Source organism: Drosophila persimilis, unplaced genomic scaffold (genome assembly GCF_003286085.1).
Source record: "Drosophila persimilis strain 14011-0111.01,24,50 unplaced genomic scaffold, DperRS2 tig00000700-arrow-arrow-pilon, whole genome shotgun sequence".
Taxonomy (NCBI): Eukaryota; Metazoa; Arthropoda; class Insecta; order Diptera; family Drosophilidae; genus Drosophila; species Drosophila persimilis.
In genome coordinates, this window is record NW_020825340.1 from 10,233 (window position 1) to 32,000 (window position 21,768).

At 46.1% G+C, this 21,768-nt stretch overlaps 1 protein-coding gene across 1 annotated transcript; it reads right to left on the bottom strand.

Moving 5' to 3' along the window:
- Positions 1-11,201: 11,201 nt before the first annotated feature.
- Positions 11,202-11,955, bottom strand: LOC6601364. Its single transcript, XM_002026498.2, has 2 exons — positions 11,776-11,955; positions 11,202-11,711 (listed from the first exon to the last, which is right to left on the bottom strand). The coding sequence occupies exons 1-2, from the start codon at positions 11,890-11,892 to the stop codon at positions 11,400-11,402; spliced, it is 429 nt and encodes a 142-aa protein (XP_002026534.1). The 5' UTR covers positions 11,893-11,955; the 3' UTR covers positions 11,202-11,399.
- Between the last annotated feature and the right edge of the window lie 9,813 nt (positions 11,956-21,768).

Genomic DNA, 21,768 nt, shown 5'->3' on the forward strand with positions numbered 1-21,768 from the left:
CTTGGGGCATGTTTTCCCGAGTTAATCTTTGGGATCTATCTATCGATCGATCGGTTCTTGTGCTGCTGTTTCCCATCGAAGGCAGCATAAGCAACGCAGCATCCTGTCCTGTCCTGTCCGGTCCAGTCGTGTCCTGTCCGCTCCAGTCCTGTCCTGTCTTGTCCGGTCCCGGCGTTTGTTGACACATAACATCATTGCGTACTTTAGCCACAATCTTGAGAGGCTCTGCTTCTGGCTCTTCCTCTGCTTCAGGCTCTGCCTCTGGCCCTGCCCCTACTCCTGGCTCTGCCCTGAGCGTTGAGAACTTTCTTCGTGGCGCGGCGCGGCGCTAAGTGAACTTTCCCGTCACTCTCTAAGTGAGCCTTCTCGTTCTGCCCTCTAAGCGGACTTTCACTCTAACCCGAAGGGCTTTGCCGCCAAGCCATCCTTTAGCCTGTATCCTTGCTGAAATCCTGCATTCGATATCGCGCCATTTCGCCTCAATCATTTCAATCAGCTTTGGCTCACTTATAGCTTCACTTACATTGACTTGCCTTTTGGCTCTGCCCTCCCGCCTGCCCTCCCACCGTGCTCCCTTGCCTGCCCTCCTCCTCGCTCCTTTCAGATGTCGGGCTCCTTTTTCCTTGATAGCTTCCTGGTGGGGCAAAAAAGTATTTATATCTCTCTCTCTCTCTCTCTCTCTCTCCCTCCGTGGATGCTTGAGTGTGTGGGTGCGTGGGTGTGTGTCTGTGGGTGTGCGTGTGGGTGTGGGTGGGATATTGTGACTTTAGATCGAACTTTAATCAAAGTAAACTTTTATGCGCTTCGGCTATACACATATTTTCAAGGCGAGCAGCGCTCTTTTCTTTCCATTCCTTCCTTTCCTTCTTTTCTTTTTTGCGGCTTGATGGCTCCCCCGGCAGCCTTCTGCCCTTCTGCCCTCTGCCCTCTGCCTGGTGCCTTCCATCAACACATTGTGCGTTTCCATGAGAGTAACAAGTTGCCTTAGCATAAAAAGGGATACACATCGGGATGCTGATGAAAAGAGAGGAGTATATTCCGCGTATTGAATGCAGACAGAGCCCAGCTGCAGCCCCCCCCGCCCCCTCCCCCACCAAAAGAACCGGCAAGAAAGAAGCACACACCGAAAAAAAAGAAAGAAGGCAACGAAGGGAGGGGAAAGGAAAGTGGGGAAAAAAGTAAACGGGAAAATAAAGAGCGAAAAACTTTAAATTGAAAACTGTATTCAAGCGTTAAATTGGCTTTTTCTGCGTTACTCTCTACCCCCCCTCTCCCACTCTCCCCCCATCTCTTGCATTCGAGTACCTCTACATGTGCCCCCCTTTTTTGGCCGACTCTCAAACGCTCCTGTTCGGCAGCGTGCCCCTCTCTCTCTCTCTCTCTGTCCCTCTGCAGGCCACACAACCCCCCCCATAAGCCTCCTCCTTCTCTCCAATCTTTTTGGCCACAATGCACTTTCGCCTTTCTTTTTTTTCGGTTTTTTGCTTGGTGTGTGTGCAGGCCTGTGGTGTACCCTGTACCCTGCCAAAAGCAGTGAAAGGAGACTCCAATTGGATAGAACATTGTTCTGTTTATCGGTTACTCATTTACTCATCAGCCCCGAAAAACAAGCCCAAATTGTGGACTCCAAGCAGAAGAGAGACCAGGCATGTCTTTGGAGAAAAGAAGACGAGGGAAAGAGGGCTATTCCCTGCCCCCCTTCGAGGCTATCGATCGTTGTCCTTGGCCTTACAGAGGGGGAAGGGGGGGAGAGTGCCGTGTGTGTGCTTCATCAACGTGCGAGTGTGTCTCTGAATTAGTATTCGGGTTTGTTCGCTTGTCCTCCACTCTCTCGCACATTCCCATTACACCTGGGAGCACCTCCCTCTCCCTCTCTCTCCCCCTATATCTCTGTCTCTCTGACCATTCTCCTATTTACCGCCTTACACATAAATTCCAATAATCGGTGTATGTTTTGCATGTTAATTATGCCTTTTTCCTTCTGCCTTTGTCTCTCTACGAATTCTACGGATTCTCTTCGATTGTGATTCTGTTTTTGGGTCTGTGCTTCCTTCCATTCCCCCCCTTTCCCTCCCCCCTTTTCATGTTTTGCGTATTCAATAAACGCAAACGGCAAATGCCAAACACATGTGACTACCTCCCCACCACCCACCACCCACTACCCCCCCCCCCCCCCCCCCCCCCCATTCTCTTTATGGATTCTATGATTTTGACATTTGTTTTCAAGCCCCCCGTCTGCATGCAAATGACAACCGAGAGCATTTGGCACTATATAAACGATTTTCCCCATACGGTGGGGATACGGTGGGGATACGGTGGGTTGGGGTGGCAACAACACCTTCCTTCCTTCCTTGTTATGTCATCAGCACCACACACATACACACAGAAGGATTTTCCACATTTATGAGGGAAATTTCCCAGGCGCTGATTTCAATCTCTCAGTTTCAGAGAGCTTCCAGAGAGAGAGAGATACAGTAGCGCCCCTTCGCACACATCCTGCGGGGCAGACCAAACACTTATCAAATTATCTTTAGACGAGGCAAAAACCAAAAAAAAAAAAAAAATAAAGAAAAATTTGCAGAGTTTGTTGCCTTCGAGGTGGAGTGCTCTCGGCCCGGGGTCGAGAGTCGAGTTAAGGAGAGGTGGCAGAGGCAGAGGCAGAGGCTCGTTGCGTGCCAGATAACCATCAATATGCTTTGGCGATATTTATGAGGCGCGCCCGCAGGATACGGGCTTTAATGATAGCCCAAAACAGGGCACTTAATTTCCAGTCTCCGGGAGGAGAGCGCCCAACCACACCGCCGAAACCACCATCACAGCAGAAGCGGCACCAGCAGCTCCACTACACAACACTACACAACACAATCAATAACGATTTGACGAGGTGGCGGCTCCCCAGTATACAAGGAGGGAGCCAGGAGCCAGGAGCAGGATTCTTGTATCCGATCCACCTAGGCCAGGGCCACTTAATTGCATACGTGTGTGTGTGTGCGTGTGCGTGTGTGTGAAACGAAAGCGAAATAATAATGAGGGTAATATTAAGCGAGTGAAAAGGAGATGGCTAAAGGCACTGGTCGAATGAGAGACAGAGAGAGCAAAACAAAATAAGAAATTGAAGTAGAAACAAAAAAAAAAATAACAAAAAATAATGGGAATGGGAATGCGATTTTCTTATATCTTTGTTGCTTGGGATGCCCTTTACGGAGGAGAGGGTAACCCAGACGAGTCGAAGAGCGGTTCTGCCTAAGGAAACCCAAGCGAGTAGATACATAGCTTGAAAGATGGTTTTAATATAGCTTTCTGAAGAAAGAAAGATGTGATTACCATAGTCTTTCAGGGGAAAATGTACTGAAGATCAGAGTTATCCCTTTTTGCAGACAATCGAACACGCAACGAGTGTATTTTGACGCTCTCGTTGATGCACTCGTTACCCGAAAGTGTGTGTGCGTATCTCTTTCTCTCTTTCTCCCTTTCGCTTCCACTCGGCCCGCCGAACGACAGGGTCTTCGTCAGAGAGAGAGAGGGAGAGCTGCTTGTGTTTCTCTCGCCGATCAGCATGATCTCTGTGTCCTTTCGTTGTCCAAAAAGAGCGTCGATCGAGTCCTGGGCCTCGTCAAAGACTGTGCACATTGTTGCTGGATTCTGGGACCAGGACGAAGCCCAGTGGGCCGCAAACTGAGGCGAAGAAAGTCCTTCCAAAGTGTATTCGTGGCTGCGACTTGCTTCGAAAAGTTCTTTCTGTTTGCTGGTTGCTGGCTTTTCTGTGCTTTAGTTCACTAAATAAAAACTAAAAGTGCCCAGGGTCTATGGATGGCTGTGTGTCGCTTTTGCTCCCTTTTGCTCCTGGCCAAGGAGCTGTGCGGTACCTTTAATGCGGACCAAACACGCAAACCCCCGACGAATCCGATTCCGAATCCGAATCCGATGGCCGGAGACCAATTTGTTGTTGCTGCTGTTGCTGTGTTTTTGCTGTTGTATTTACAACCATGGAACACATTAATTCTTCCTCCTTGCTTTGGGGCATATTGTTGCTGTTGTTGCTGTTGTTGCTGTTGTTGCTGCTGTTTTGTTGGTAGTAATTCCAACCCCTGTTTAGTGTGTGTGAAAAAACTAATAAAGGGCAATTTAAGCAATTCACAATTTGATCGGACGGAACGGAGTAGGGAGCATGGCGTGGGGTAGGCTGGCTGTGTCGTGATGTGCGGGTCCTGGGATATGGAATTTTAAATGCAATTATGACGAATTTATTGAAATAACCCCAGTGTGTGGGTCTTCTGGAGAGCGGCAAGACCACCCCAGCCACCCCGGCCACTGCCCACTTATGTGTACATTTGTACTTACGCACACATGGGCACTTAATCAACGCCCACGCCCACGCACACACCCCCACCCCCGCCCACACCCCCACCCACACATGCGTATGTGCATGTGTGCCACGTCGTCGTCGTCGTCGTAGATCTTTGTTAAGCTAACGCTTTCTGGAAATCAAAGTAATGCATAGCTCTGTGGCCACGCCCACCGCCCGCCTCCCACAACGGTGGGGGCCTTGAGCCTGGGGCTAAGGCCAAAAATAAATTGGTGGCCGGGCTGTCCTGGTGATGGAAAGTAGTACCCTGTAGGGCACAAGGCTATGCTCGGGGCAACCATGGAAAAGCAATAAGAGAGCAGGAATACGAACTATAGATATATAAAGATCTAGTAGAGAGCCCTCTTCGAGTGTATTTTTTTGTACAGGGTATACCACGGGTCTAGCTTTATTTTGGGGCCATCTTTAATGGCTGCTTTTTGTTGTTGCAAAAGCCATTACATTTATTTATGTTTTTGTATTTAGGTTTTTCTTTCTTTTTTTTTTTTTTTTTTGGGATGACTCCTCCTCCGCCTCCGCCGCCGCCTCTGCCTATCGTCATAGGTTGCCACGTCGACAGTAGCTGCCACTTCTCACTCCCCCATACATATCTCTCTCTCTGTCTCTCTCTCTCTCTCTCTCTATGCCCCCGCCTGTCATGCTGTCTCTCGCCTCGTTTGACACTGAGCGCTAAAATATTTTTGCTTAATTCCAATGCCAGTCACGCATATCCTGCACCAGCACCAGCAGCAGCTCCTCCTCCTACACCTCCTCCACGGTTGCCGCGGGCGCCGCCCTGTCATTATTTTTGCTGGTATTTTTTTTTAAGGTTATCTATAAACATTTTGCCTTGTATCTAATTTTTACATGCCCATCACTTGAGTGTTTGCTATCGCAACGCTTTGAGATACAATTCTCGTATTCCGGGTAAAGCAATAATTGCTTGGGATAGGTAGGCAAAGGCGCAGACATTTTCCTTTACATTTTCCCTTGGTTACAAGTGCTGCGCGCAGATGGGAAATTCGAGTATTCGAAGTGCCCCCCCCGTGCCCTCCACTGGCTAATGGAAAATGCCTGCAGTGGCTGCCCATTTAAGTATTTTTGTTCGAAATTTATGATTTTGAAATTCCATCGTCGTCGTCGTCTTGTGCCGCCGCCTTGTGCCTTGTTGTCATTGCAAAGAAGAGGCGGCGGCAACGCCCAGGCGGCAGCGAAGCAAAAACAAAAAGGAATTTCTATCTTAATGAATTTGACCCCCAGTGTCAATTTAAACTGATTAAACGGGCCCAGACACGGCGAGTGATGCTGAGAAGTAGAGCCCCCTCACACCCTCCCACTAGCCCACTCTCCCCCTCTCCTCCTCTCCCCCTCTTTGTGGTACTCGCGCGCGCGAGACGGAGAGGGGGAGAGCGAGAGAGAGCCAAAGAGCGAAAAGAGCAGGAGGAGTGCCGAGAGACAAAGAGATAGTGTACCCCTGCAAAGCGGAAATGTTATACTCATCTGCTTGTCGGTTTCATGCCTTCATACCCTTGCCCCACCACACCGAGGCCATGATGATTTTCAGCTCAGTACGGCCGGAGAAAAGAGAGAGTGGAAATCATAACGAAGTTTTTCGATTGGATTTCCGTATATTTCGAGTTTAAAAGAAATATTTTTCATGTTTAAACGGAATATTTTTATGTTTAAAAGAAATATTTTTATATTTAAAAGAAATATTTATTATACTCAAAGGAAATATTGTTCATATTTAAGAGAACTATTTTTATATTTAAAGGAAATATTTTTCATATTTAAAAGAAATATTTTTATATTTAAAAGAAATAATTTTCACATTTAAAGGAAATATTTATTATATTTAAAAGAAATATTTTACTTCTATTTGATATTTCTATTTAATTTAATATTCAATTGTAATTTAATATTGACTACATTTTTGTTTGTTTATTTCTCCTTTGAATGCATTTTGCGTTTAAATCAAAATTAATTCGATTTAATTTCACTGAACCGAATAAATTATTCAAAAATCGGTGTGTTTTCTTGCCCCCTGGAGCCGCTTGTTGTGAAAAGGGTATCAACGCGTCGGCCACCCGCATCTTGGTGGTGCCTTTATTGCGGTTTTTGTTTCATTTGTGTTGTAATTCCTCTATTTTTCTGTACGGCCCCCCTCTCGCTTCTTTGGTCTCTCAATTTGTTTACAAATTCAAACAAATATAAATATTTTTTTTATTTGCGTTCTATCGCCCAGACAAAGCCTGGGAATCCGCTTTTGGCTATGAAATTCCAAACAATTTACGCACATTTTAATCGAAATTTATACACATACAAACAACACACACACACACATACGAGTATTTATTTCGATTTTGTTTTTATGTACATATGTGCGAGTATGTACATTCCATTCTATTCCATTTCGATTTTTATGCTTTGCATTTTTGTCACGCAGCGAATCAGCGCAAAAATGCAGATGTGCCGCTTAGGGGGGAAGGGGGTTGGAGGGGTGGGGGTATTTCCATAGGTATATTTGTGTGTGTGTGTGTGTGTGCTTGCTGTCGACTTTTTGAACTCAATTCATGTGAAAATAAGCGGATTTATGTGGGGACAATATTTTATTTTATTTTATTTCGTTTCGCTTTAAAGCTTAAAAACTGCTGAAATTTTTTTTCTATTGAAAATAAATACATATTTATTCAGCTAAATATTAATAAATAATATTTGGTTGGCAGCCAATCGACTTTTCTGATAATTATACGAACATCAAATATTCGAATTAGAAAACAACAACAACAACAAAAAAAAAACTCCCGCACAAATATGGTATTTCGTGTTTTAAAAACTGAAATGATTATACAAATGGGAATTGTTCCAAATAAAATGCACAAAATATGCATTTGAAATGTTGAATTGATGGAAATACAAGAGAAATAATACTAAGCTAAGCTACGCTGTGAGAGAAAGAGAGGGAGAGACACAGAGAGCCACAAATTGGTGTGGCACTCTTTTGAGATTCCAATCGCCATAAATTACCATAAATTACAATTGCCATACAATTTCCAACATTTAATAATAATATTATTTCCCTCTTTCTTCTCTGTCTTTCAGGTATGTCCGCAACAACAAAGGAAATAACGAAATATCTACTCAAAATACAATTATTGGGGAAATCAAGTAAAATCTAGCTCAATTCATTTACTTTAATAACCGCAATCCCCCACCCCCCCATCCCCCCAAATGCCATTTTAATGCGCTATACGGCGGAATCTTACGGTGGTGGGGGACAGGCAAGGGCTGGGGGGGGAATCTTTTGCGTTGTTTAAGCGCTTTATAATGCCGTACCATACCTTATGTACTCTGCCCCTGCCACTTGCCCCCCCTCAATTCATTTACTACGCCGTAATGCCGCAAATTAAAATGCTGTGCCCCTCTTCTCTGGTGATGTTTGATGCCATTGCCATGGCCGCTTAATGAACGGACGGACGGAAAGAGAGCTCCTACAAAATCGTCTGGAGTCTAATTTTAGCTGCCTTTGGCCTCAGAAATGGGCATGGGACCCATACGCATATCGACAACACTCAGACAGTAGCCGTTTCAGGAAAAATACACAGCATGGGGTGTCCTGGCAGCCACTTCAGTGGGAAAGCAGCAGGAAAAACAAACAGAGGCAGCTACAGAGAAAGGGACAAAGACAGAGACAGAGAAAGAAAAGTTTATTAAAGAGAAAGAAGAGCTCTGGTACGGGCACTGGGCACTGCCCTGAAGATGGAAGATGGACGTGCCACACACTCCATACACAATTACGGCAAATCCACTGATGCTCTCCGTGTATTCCGTCCGGGTGATAATGCGAACGAACCCCAGACAGAGAGAGAGAGAGAGAGAGAGGCAGCACACAGAGGGGGCTTAAAATAGAGACAGGCAGCACAAGAAGAAGGATATTGTAGAGGCAAATGTGGCAGCATCAGTGGCAAAATGGAAGATGAAAAAGAGAGAGAGAGAAAACAAACCGAAGCAAAAATCTCTACAGTTGCTGCTGCTGCCATGTGTTGCATTTCAAAGTGTGTGACTTATGGGGCAGGGCATCGAAAGGCAATGGAGAACCGCCAGAGGAGAAGAGGAAAAGGGCCAGATGAGACGACAAATTGAACGGGATGTGGCCGTAACTGTACTCTTCTGTATATGCAACGTGCAACGGGCATCGTGCAACGTGCAGCGTGCACCTGCACACAAATCAATCACAAATTAATCACAAATTCCATCCTTACACTAATTGAAGTCTTTGGCATATCCGATCGATAACTTGACCCATGAATCCATGCGGGAGCCGAGAGCAGAGCTCAGAGAGCAGAGCGCAGAGAGCCCTTCTCTCGTATGCAAATGAATATTGTGTAATTAATATGAAGACTGAAAGAGGAGCAGGAGCTGCACTTGCTGCATGCTGCATGCTGCCTGCTGCAGGGGCATGTAATGCAAATAATTCTCTCATAAATACCAAAAATATTTGCCATCGCATAATTTATGGGCGACGGTCAAAGGCCAAAGGGCACAAAAGTTAAAAAGCCTCAGATCCAAGAATGTGACCGCCCCTCCCCGCCCCGCCCCGCCCCGCACTCTATCTGTCTATATTTCTCTCTGGGAGAACTTAAATCAAAGGCCCAAATATGCATTACATTTTTAATTGCTTTCAAGGCGAGGGGGGGGGGCGGCGGCGGAGGAGGATGATAGTTTGTTCTTTGGGCTCTGGAGTCTGGCATCAGGGGGACTCCTGTAGATTGAGGAGGACATATTGCATTCCAAACATATTGTGGCTTGGAAACCAGTTTAATTATTTTTTAATTAAGTTTGAGTATATATTCAATATATTTTGGGAGAGCTTTAAACAAAGGCAAGAAGATGGCAAATGATTGAAACTTTTCACTTTTGATTTGATTGAAAACAGCAGCCATGTTTCCATTGAAATTTTGTATTCAATTTTGAACATTTAATGCTCAAACTTCTAGAGTTTCATCCTCTCCTCTCCAGTATCTCCATTGCCATGGCTGCCACCTGAAAACCATCTGCCCATCGGCAAATCAATTTTGATCCCAGGCCCAAGCCCAAGCCTAAAGGCACTTTTCATTTAATATTTTTGGACATGCTCAAAGTCTGTGCGAAAATCCCCACCGAACGGCCAGGAGAACATTTATCAACCATGGAGCGGAGGACCGGCACTAGCTTATTATTATTCCCAGGACCACATTTTGAATGGAGTGGGGTGGGGCGAGGGGGGAGGAAAATTTTAATTAAGGCTGCGCTCTAGGAGGGAGTCGGGTGGGTGGGAGGAGCCGGGAGTTGGAAGCCGGGAGCCGGGAGCCTCGCCACTAAATCTCAAATGTCAATGAGTTGTGGTCACAAAATGTTTGGCCATGGGAACCATTTGTTATGGCAACGAGTTGGTTGGATGTGCCACACTGGCACTGCCACTGCCGCTTGCCACTGCCGCTTGCCACTGCCGCTGCCACTGCCGCTGCCAGAGGCAGGTGTCGTCCCAAAAGAAATCCAAAACCAGTGCAAAAGTTCTCGTCCCGTTTCCTGGTGTAAAAATGATAAATTATACGTAAAATTTTGCAAACTCCTGAAAATTACGCATTAAATCATGCAGAAAACGGGGGAAGAGACCCTCCACCGCCCGCCCCGCCCTGCCCCGCACGATGGGTGCCAGGGGCAGGGGTCACCAATGGGTTAAGCAAATGCAAAGTCATTGTATAGTTTATGACTGAGATTTGACCCCCCCCCCCCCAAGGAAGGGGTTGAGGGTCTGGTTTTATCGCTTCGCATGAGCTGCAATTTTTACAACAATTTTTATATATTTTTTGCGGAATTTTTTCTTTTTTCTTTTATTTTGGAAAAATGTAACGTTTTGTTGGTCGGTCACGTCTCATGTCTCCTCCTCCTCCTCCTGGCCTGCTACCTTTTGTGGATCGTAAATTCAGGGGCACAAACAAACTGCAGGTTGCACAAGGCACAGATACAGAGATACAAAGATACATTTCGTTCCAGCGTACAGTTTCTGAATGGCCATCCACATCCACATTTTGTGTGGCTTTTCATTATTATTACTAGAGAGAGCAGCAGGAGGAGGAGGAGGAGGCTCGAGAGGGTTTTGGCTTTGGCTTTGGCTATGATTTACTCCATTGTTCAGGGCTGTTGGCCAGCCAACAACAGCAACAGCAACAGCAACTGAGGCAGAACAAGTGGCCAGTTTTTGGCAACGCCTCCTCCACCTGCTGCCACATCGCCATCATCATGATCATCTTTCGAGTGTTTGTTTTGGGTCAAGCAGGCACCCTGCCACATCCCCGCCCTCGATAGTTGAGACATGAACCTAATTTACTGGCCGAGCGACTTTCATGGCTAGCAAAATTTCCAAATGTCTTTATTTTAGTTTTTAGGCGTTTGGCCTCTTGCTCCAATGCGCACCACAAGAGGCATGGCCGGGGTACATTTATGCCACGTTTGCTATCCCTCTCTCTCTCTCTCTGTCTGTCTGTCTCGCTCTCTCCAAGAAGGAGAGTTCTTCCTTGCTTCCTTCATTAATTGCTTTGAGGTCTCCAGTTACCATTTTTGTTGGGTTTAATTGCCGCAAAAAATCCACAGTAATTAATCAATGATGGGGGTGGGGGAGGGTGTGGGGGGCCCATTTTATCTGTTGCCATTGCCACTGCAGTTGCCACTTGATGCAACCAGAGAAGGATACTTGAGCATTGTACGGGCCAGCACTTGATATGCTGTTGTGCAACAGAGAGACAGGGCGCCACAGGGAGGCCCAGCTGCAGGTGGCAGGCCGGCAGGCAGTTAGACAGACAGATAGACAGACAGATAGACACGCTCTTAGTTTTTAATGAAGGCCCATCAACAACATAGACCAATCCACCAATTACTTTGTCATTGTGTCGGCCATTACGGCCAGGAGGAGGAGGAGGAGAGTCAGGACAGTCGGGGCGGCTAATTGCCAGGACATGGCCACTCGCACGGGTTTTTGTGCTCCTCCTCCTTGTTCTCCTTCTCCTCTGAAGGACTACCTCCAGTAGGTGGGGACCGAGCGATGCTTGACAGTCTCCTGCTTGCCATCGTTCGACTGCTGGAAGCTCATCGAGTGCTTCTCCACCATCGGATCGTAGCAGATGTTGCGACGCCAGAAGGCCGACGTAAAGTCCATGTCCACCGAGTTAATGGGGGCCGTCATGCAGACCAGTATCACACGATCGCGGTCGCGTTTCGAGAGCTCCACCCCCCCGACGAGGGTGATGCGGCATTGGGTGTGTTCGTTGGGCGACAGGACGCCCCAACGGGGATGCATTTTGAACTTGCCCCAGACGGTGCTTTGGAGCTGCAAAGAAGGATGCATGGATTATCATCGAGGATCGTTCTTTTGCCTTTGCCTTTGCTTTTACCCTAAACAGCACTGGAACTTTGCATATATTATCCACGGATATGCTTATCGCATTGTTGTACTCTTTGAGGAAGGTCAAAGGTCCCAGCGGTGTGACTTTCAATAGTTTCGATGGCATCGCGCTTAGTTCATTACCCGCAAACAAAGGGACTTAAAAATTGAGTTAAAACAAACAAAATGGAAGAACGGAAGAAATTTTGTGATATTTTTAAAAGATTCTCGGAACGGAATCTGAATACTTTCAATTTTGAAATTAGACTGTGAGATTTTTGTTTTTGTTTCTCGGACATTTCCAGTGATTTTTGTACGGCATCCTGGGATGGGGATGGGCAACCCTAGACCCCTTTAACCCAGCAAGGACAGACACTACAGAGGACCCTCTGCACTCTGAATGGCCACAAATCCCCGGCAAAGCCCCCTGCCCGATTCCTTGATTCCGTTCAACGTTGACATCCTATACGTTGAGCTCCATTAAGTCAAATTACACTTTAGCCACCGCATTGCAGACGCTTCTTTACCAGAGATTGACCCCAAACTACTGTGTGTGCGAGTGTGTGTGTGTGTGTGAGTGTTTGTGGGGGCCAAGTGGTGTCAAAGGTACTGCCACAACTACTGCCACTACTGCTGCTACTGCTACGAGTATTAATTACACTCACCAGCATTTCCAACGGTCCGTCCAAGACAGCAGCCGCTCAAGCAAATCGCAAAAGCCGGTTGGCCCAAACGGCCAACATTTACAGCCAACAATTTGCTTTCGAAACAACAAAAGTTCCCACACAAGCACACACACACACACGCACACAACATTGCCGAGGCTTCCCCAGGACTACAACAATCCTTGGGCAGCCGAGCAGCCGAGCATTTGGAGCTTAACTGGCGCTTAGGCTAAATGACCAGCCCAGCAGGTGCTGGATGGGGTCTAAATAGGGGGGAACGGGGGGGAACGGGGGGGATCGGGGGGCTCGGGGGGTTTGAGTGGCCACAACAACAGGAAAGCTGTAAAATTAATTGATTTACAAGTGTGAAAATGCTCCGAAAGAGGTGGAAAGAGCGGTTGGTAGAGAGCCCATAACAATAACGGAATGAAAATTAGAAACAAAGAATAAAGGAGTGCAAATTCCGACTAAGGGATATCCGCTATTTTATTTACTACCAAAGAAATAGTTGCCCCAGAAGTTTTGACTGAAAATATAAACCGATTGCGATTGAAATTTAAACAAAATCCAAAGATGGAATCACTCAAGGAGTGCCATTCGAGCGCTCTCTCTCTCTGTGTCTCTTTGGGTCTCAGAAATCCCACCTGAAAAAATCCTGTACCAAAAAGGCGGTCCGATAGTCGAATAAGTGCACCCTTTAGGATACGAAACAAAGTGTTCCAGCAAACCAGTATACCCCATCGACAAGTAGGAGGTGCCACGGCAGAGGGGTAGGTGCAGGCGGGGGTGGGGTTGGGGTTGGGGGAAATGTAACGTAGGAATGCGCGCATTTAGTTCTAGATTACGGAGTAGTGTTCCCATGTGTGTGTGCCCCCATAGGAGAGTGTAAACTACAATCCGCTTAACGGTAATTGCTGCCTGGCACCACCCCACCCCACCCCACCCCACACCTGTCACAGTCCAGCCCCCGTAGAGCCCCCCCCCGTAGACCTGTTTTTGTCGCGTGCTCTTTAAAGCCGAACATTAATGGCCATTGCCACGCCCACTTCCCACACCTGCCACATCCATAAATTGCGTGTAATTTTGGATTTGGTTTTTTTTTTTGTTCTTTCTTTCATTTATATTTCATAAAGCTCCTCGATGGAGGAACGACAGGAAGTGAGCTTTTGTTTTTCAGCCGTTAGTTCCTTCCGTTCCGCCAGGGCTACCCCCGTACGGCCTCCCCCTCCTCGTTCGCCGCCTTTGTGTTTATTTGTTCCGTTCTGTTGGGTGGGATTTTCTTTGTTTGTTTTGTGTAGGATTTAAGGAGGCAATTTAATAACCCGTCGTGGGGTTTAGGCCTTTGCGTGTTCAGGCCACGACATAATCGAATCCGTTGGTACCGAAAGGTGTGCTGGGGGGGGGGGGGGGGGGGGGGGGGGGCTGGAGCCTGCCCTGACTTGATTTATTGAGTGACTCTGGGTGGGCGTGGCCAGGACTAATATTGTTACTTTGATTGCATTTAATGTCCGGGGCACAAATCAATCAAAAGGGCAGTCGCCAGCCAGCAGGCAGCAGCCAGCAGTCTCCATTTCTCGATGTTGCTGCTGCTGCAATCAACCCGATCCGAGTCCTGTAGTCCTGGAGTCCTGGAGTCCCGCGTAACGTTTATTTGTTGTCTTTTCCAAGCGCTGCACAATTGATGTCTCGCCTTTTTGGATGCTGCTTTTTCTTTCAAGTGAACTCCTCCTCGTGGAACGATTACTTCTTGTTCTTTCTCTCTCTCTCTCTCTCTCTCTCTTTCAATGCCACTCAACCTTTTCTCTGTATTCCTCACTGGATTGACTGTAATGTGATATTTTTGGCTTGATTGCGTTCCGTGCACGGTGGCACGGTGGCTCTGTGGCACGGTGGTAGTGGCAGTGGCAGTGCCAAAATCGTTTGGGGCAATTTGGTGATTTAAGGTTTTTGTACTTCATCATTCCGTAATCGATGTCTTTGATTGCACTGGGCGCCCCCCATATAAATGGTATTGCAGCTGCTCGCTCGATAATCTCTTGTCCAATTAAAAGGAAAAACTTTGCAAAACTAGAAAACTGCATGCCTTACATCGTACATCGTACATCAAACAAGGAGCACGATGATTATTTTTAAACTCGAAAAAGGCGGAGATGGAGATGAATATGGCTATGGAGGTGGCGTTGGCGTTGGCGGTGAAGGCGGATCGCTAGTTTTTCTTTCGCCCCCCTCATCAGAGGCGACCCTCTGTTCCGCATCATTTGAAATGAGATTCACTTTCGTTGGCCCTTTCAGGCCATCCAGCATATCTCTTGGACACGCTTTCGTGCTGCTTGTTAGCCCATGAACAGAAGCCACATTGAAACACAAAATACACAAAAAATATAAATAAAAGCAGAGCTTGTCCCCGTCGTCGTCCGTCTGAGCGTTTTTTGATGTTGCGCCAATTGACAGGGCCTTTAATTTCTTTGGTTTTTTACAGTCCCCCACCGTCCCCCCCACTCTTTTACTCTTTTGATTTCATTTTATTTCTGGCATTTTTTCTTTGTATTTTCTTTGGTCTTGTCAACGCATCTTTTGGCTGCTGCCATAATTCAAGTCTCTGCCTGCCTGTCCGCCGCTCGGGTGGCACGCCGTTTGCATAGCCAAACATTTGCTCTTAAATACAAATTTATTTCTTATTTGCACGAGTTTTTTATTTGTTTGTTGTTGTATTTTGCTTCTTTTTCTTTGAGTCACATTTTGCCTTGTTTTATTGACAGGAACGGAACGTGAAGATTTCTGTCACTTTTTGCACAGAGACGTGAGGTATTATGATTTTGAGAAGAACTTTGCCTCGGATCATATCACTTTTTTTTTTGCACTCCGTGCCGATAAGCAAACCGTACAATGGTTCTGGTGGGGTCTCAGTTTCATCTGACTCATGCCTGAAGCTGGGCGCCTGACAATGGGCGTCCATTCTTTGTCATATAGAATCAATCAGCACTTTCGGATGAGCGGAATATTCAATTTCATGTGTGTTCTGCAGCGGTTCTTTGGGATAACCAAATTTCTTACATATTTGCATTTATTTATCCATATTTATCTACATACATATGTATGTACATCTGTGTGTATGCCGCCTCTTCTGTTTTCCCTGGATCTTGGAGAGCTTAGCTTCTCTCACGCACAATGGCTGCTCTTGAAATCGCTCTCTCAGCAACAAAAACAACTATATGTAAGTCCCGCCACACTCGGCTTTCAGTTCCGAGCTGCTGCGATTCTGACATTTACTGCTACATACTCGTGCATCCACACATACATATGTATGTATGCATATTGCATGCTCTTTATCTCTCTGGCAAACATGTCCGATCAGGTTCATTTCATCTGCGAGAAATTGCTCAAAATTGAGCAAAGCGCGCTCTTTCTTCGTTCTTATCTCTCGCGCCAAAGCTGGCCTCTCAGCAGTGCGAAGCGTCAAAGCGTTCTCAGCAGTGCTTTCGCAGGAGAGAGAGAGAGAGAGAGAGCACGAGCACGAGCACGAGCACCTTGTGGGACCCTCTGCTAGCCCTTTGAAACCGGGACTCTCTACTTTGCTGCGTAGATTTTTGTCTTTATTTTGATCTGCGCTTCTTAGGCCAACGACTACAGATACCCTTTGTTTTATGTGATGTATGTATTTTTCATAGGAAATGTATGGATATGTAGATGTCTGCAAGGGCATCCATTCTTCTCTGTACTCTTCTTTATTTATTCTTTTCTTTTTGTTTTCGCTCAACATTTGTGTGCTTTGGATATTTGTCTTCATTTATTTGTATTGATTTTTGTGCTGTTTCCACCGTTTCGACTGCCTCGACTTCGACTGCCTCGACTTCGACTGTTGTTGGTGATTTAGTGGCTGGCCATAGCTCTCTATGGGAGATGCTGCTGGTGGTCAATGGCCAATTTCGGTTTCATTTGCTAAGCCAGTGAATAATCACAATGCATTTATCTATCGCCGCCTCACCCAGAACGACCTTTCCCGTACACCTTTCACGCGGGAGCATCGGCGTCAGCGGCAGCGGCAGCAGCCGCAGTGGATTTTCAATTATTTAATTTTCCGCTCACGTTTTGTTAGCTTTTCACGTAGTTTTTCATTGGCTCTCCAGCTAAATGCGACAAAAAGTAAAAAAAGGAAAAACCCAAAAGCAAAAGGCAGTGGGAAAAACGAAATGGTGTGCGATAAAAATCGGCAAAAAAAAAAAGAAAAGGAAAGGAAAACCCAAAGTGCATCTTCAATGACGATGAAATTCTCACGTTTCCATTGGCATTAAGGTACCACCGATGGCCTCCTCCTCAAAAAACACAAAAAAAAAAAAAAAAAATAAAGGGGGAGAGGCAATTGGATAGGAACTATGTGTAGGTGCCCCATCGGTTGTGGGGCATGCATCATTTGGCAGCGCCGCCAGGCAATTGATGACAGACACAGACCCCAGCCGAAAGCTCTGGAGCCTCGATGCTCTGTGGGTATGGCAGCATAAATTCCACTTAAATGGCAAACCAGTCGCCAGCAACAGTCCTCCTCTACTCCTCGATATCATCATCATCATCATCGTCATCAAAGTGCATCTTCAGCTTAAGGTTCGGCTTGAGATTCAGCTTCAGCGTCAGCTTCAGCCATTAACAACTATAGAAACTGCAATGTGGGCATCGCACAGACCCAGTGACACACTAAAGTGCTGGGATACATCATTTAAATACCCTTTCAAAGGGTACTAGCAAGTATATGCCTCAAACAGAGGGTTAGTCCGGGGAGGGGAGTCTTCCTCTTGGCTTCAAGGCCTGCTAGAGTATCTGCAGTTCCAGTTAGCTAAAGTTTGGGCCTTCCGCTGTACCGTTTTTCATATGAAAAAGTGGTCTGCCTCGCACTGAAACCGCATTTAAATGCTGGGCCTTCGACGTAGAAGTTTCGCTTTCGGTTTGCTGTTATTTTTTTCTTCTTTTGTTGTTGTTGTGCAGATGCGCAGCCTGTGAACCCAGGCCCAAACCCAGGCCCAAACCAAACCAAACCGAAACGAAACGAAACGAAGTGAAGCGTTTCCTGTCCGTCCCGCTACCGAACCAACAACCAGTTTATGGCTACAGAGCTACAGAGCCTAGGGCCAACTATTCTTCGCTCCCTCTCTCGCTCTCCCTGTCCCTCTCTTTTTAGCCATTTCTCGTTGTAAAACGTTTTGCTGCTGCTGTTGTTGTGGATATTGCTGCTGTAGGCACCTGCATTTGACGTTTTTGGGTTTACCGTTTTGCAGTGGCAGTTTTCCACTGCTGTTTCCACGGCTTTCACACTGTTGTTGTTGTGGCTGTTGTTGCTGTTGTTGGCCTGGTCAGTGCCTCGCAGTTATTGCCCGCCCGCCCCCCTTGCACTGTAATTTCATTCATAAAACGGTGGAATAGTTTTACCGGCGTTGAATAACCTTTAAAGGTGCAGGAATATTGGTTGAACTTTTTGTGGTGGGTTTTCGGTTCAGATAATCCTTGAAATTGTGACCTTTTTTCCCCTCTCTTTGGCTCGAGAAAAAGGAGTGGAGCATTTAGAGACTATCTGAAGGGGAATGAGTGGGCATTGAGGTTACTTAAGCCAGGAACTGCAACTCCATTGCAAGTGTTTTATTTATGTTTAATAAATAAACATAAAATGTACATAAATGTGTCTGCAAAATGTAATCAATGATTAACACAAAACTCTATCTATTGTAATTGTCTGTGATTTTCCCCAATGGAGTCCCAATCTGAAGCGACAGGCAAGATGGAAATGGAAATTTGAAACTGTTGCTTCTTGGCTGGGGAAAACGGTAGTGAATCCGCTCTAATTAAGGCCTGAGCAGACGGGCTTCTGGCATGGACTTATTACGTATACGTCGTATGCGATGCGCTATTCATTAGCTCTCTTTTTCCCTGCGGAAAACATCAAATGGCGTATTTGTATTTGTATTTGTCTTATTAGAAGGATGTGCCAGTGTCGGTGTCGGTGCAGGGGAGCGTTAGAAGAGCAAACATTGCATTTCGGTGTGCGTGTATTTTGAAATAAATTTCCGTTCTGTTGATTTGCAAAAAGGAACACAGATAGAGACGCACACAGCTATAGAGATATACAGCTACACAGGATACACATACACACAGATGAAAGTCGAAATAGATGGTGTGCACACAGGTATTTGTATCTTGTAGCTTGTATCTGACACCCGCATGCTGCAATTTCAGCATCAACATCCGCATCACCATCATCAGTGCCAGAGCAGAGTGCCAGAGCCATAGTCAGAGCCAGAGCCATAGCCATAGCCATGGCCAGAGCCAAAGCAATTTTCTGTAGTCATATTACATGTCAGTTTCCTCCTCCTGCTCCTCCGCCTCCTCGTGGCCCTCTTTCTGCCACACACACCTGCATTTCTATTTGGGGGAACATCCTTTTACACTTCAACACGCTTTCGCTATAATTTCCTGTTGGCAAAAACAGAAAGCTGACAGGCGGCAGCGCACACACACACAGACTCCCCGCCTCTCCCTCTCTCGGTCCTAATTTGGCCAAGGACTGACCCCCGACCCACGTCCTGGATGCACTATATGCCATATGTTTGATATCCTTGGCTGGGCTTTCTCTGTCGCATTCAATTGCCATGTAAATTGATTTGACACGTTCTGCATTTTCCTGTGTGCTTTTTTCTCTCTCTGCCAATTATGGCCAGAGATGTAACTGGAAATGGGCCTGAACCCCCTGAACCCCTGACCTTCCCTCAACCAAAAAAACCAAAAACCAGAGCCAAAGCCAAAGCCAAAACCAAATATGCATTGACATATTGGAATCGGAATCGGTATCGGTATCGGTATCCGAATCGCTATTGAAATGACACTATCTGTTGATATAATACTCTACCGGAATGCTGCTGCTGCTGCTGCTGCTGTAATCTGTATGGAAGACGTGACCTGCATCGACCTACATTTCCAACCGACAACCTGTCCACCCATTGAGCACTCATTGAGCAATCGCAAAAATCGCAGATACTTTAATTCAAACAATTCAAAGCCGTTGCGAGGGTGGTGTACTCTCGGCGCTGGTGGTGTTTTTTTCTGTGTTTTTTTAGGCGCGTGTTAAGCAAATTTTCCAATTCAGCTTTCAATTGGCATTCGCCGCGTGGCCCGACTTGGCCTGGCTTTTAACGAGCGTCGTCGGCGGCGTCGCCCCAAATTTTGCCATTGCATTGACCGAAATTGGGCGCTTCGTGGCGATTGGATTGCGTCAGCGGCAGTGGCAGCGTCAGCTATTGAGCAATTGGCCAAAATGCCTTCGGACTATGTCAGGTTCAAAACTGGGGGATCGGACGTCTAGCGGCGACGTTTAGGAATTGGTAATCGAAACGGACAACAAACGCAGCTGACGCACACGAGGTCTTCGCGGGGTCTTACGAGGGGCATTCGATGGGTCTTTCGAGCGGTCTTCGAGCGGTCTTCGAAAGTACCAAACAAAAAATTTCACCCGCTGCTCACGTCATTGTTTATTAATATTCTGTTGATGTAATGTCCACTGTACCGCTATATCTCGTACATAGTATATATAAATACATAGTATTTGTAGACACTGTTTATGCTATAATTCAGTTTGACTTTTGACAGCTTTTTTCGGGGCGTTTTGTTGTCTAAATAAATGGCCAAAAATTGTCGAGATTTTTCTTGCATTTTCACACGATATTCTCGATTTCTCTCACATTTTTTTTCCAGTTGCATTTCAAAGTAAAATTCTTTCGGACTCCCCCCATCAATCACTCGAGAGAGAGAGAGAGGGAGAGAGGGGTGGAATGCTGCCGTGTGACACACTTAAAAATATACTATAATTTACAATAATATAACTTATGGCGCAGCGTGTGACGCGCTGCCAAAAACGTAATAGATTTAATGAACATGGAAAATGGGAAATTCTCTATGGGGGCACTCTCTAAAATTCTCATTTAATTTTTGAATGATTCCATTCCGCGTGCCGAAATATTTGTTGCGCGTCAAAAGACACTTTGGAAAAGACAAAAAGGCTTGAAAATGCCACTTGAAAGTGCAGGCGGGCAGCCAGAGATTGTTGCAGCAATTGCAAAATGAAAATGGAAAAGTGTTTTGTTGAAAATGTTCCAAAAACAACACCGAAACGAACGGAATGGGGGCGTTGGGATCCCACGGATGCTACCAGCACAAAATATAAACAAAAGGCAAAAAGCAAAAAGCAACAGCAACAGCAACGACATCGTCATCGTCATCGTCATCGTTGGGCCCCCCAGTCAATAAAACAACGCCAGTTGCCGGGCAATTGTTGTTGTTTCTTTAACGGGAATACCCTGTAATTTGCCAGCAAAAGAGTAGATTGGTGCTACGACCAGGGCCTGTCTTTTCTGACTCCAAAGTGGAGATATTGAAAGATCTACCAATCCCTTGGGGAATCCAAGAAATATATTCTGTCAAAACATTTATTCGCTCGAAAAATGAGAGTATTCCAAAGAAATTACCAGTCGGTAATATCGAACCGCAGAACCGATACTTTTGTTCCTTTTTTGAGGAGCAACAGCAAATGCAAATTGCCAGGGCGGAGGCTCCAGCTCTGCACTTCTGTCGTTGGCGCTACTGCAATGCCCAACGAAATATTTGCCATGTAAATATGCCCCAAAAAAAACTGAACAGAAAAAACAGAAAAAGGGAGGAGGATATTTGAACTGTTCCCAGTTTTGGGGTTGGTTCGGGTGCGGGTACGGGTCCGGGTCCGGGTCCGGGTCCGGGTCCTAGTGCTGCCCTCTGACCCTCTGTGCTCAAGTGCAATTAAATGAAAAATATTTGTGAATGCAGCAAAAGTACGATATTTTCTGAAGTGCCAAAGACTGCAACGGCGACTGGGACCAGGGACCAGGGACCAGAGACCAGAGACCCCTCCATTCCCATGGAGGTTGACAGAAAAATGTATGAAAGAGTTGCTCGAAAATTAAGAGGGAAAAATGTTCCAGACACAGACACATGCGGCAGGCAGACTCATTAAGAGAGCGAGTGGGAGAGGGAGGGAGAGACAGACTCTCAAAGGAGTCGGGAAGCGGGAATAATCAAGTGCGGGAAAACCATTTTCATTGGCACATCATAAAATGTTACACGCATAGAAGCCATCGAAATTTGTATGTAAATCTGACAATTTTCGCTTGCTGTTTGCTGCTTCGATATATACACGAGAATATATACATATGTAGGAGCGGGTATATATAGATACATATATTTATGTATATATATACCTTCGCATATGAGACGACACGGGCATGTTGGGTGATGCCTGGCCAACGCGGCGTATGAGCAACATGAGCGCC

Excerpts from the sequence above, each read along its gene's own strand:
- LOC6601364 (XM_002026498.2), bottom strand. The coding sequence starts at position 11,892 with ATGCCATCGAAACTATTGAAAGTCACACCGCTGGGACCTTTGACCTTC. Across the intron at positions 11,712-11,775 it reads AAGTTCCAGTGCTGTTTAGG|CTCCAAAGCACCGTCTGGGG; the intron begins GTAAAAGCAAAG and ends CCTTCTTTGCAG.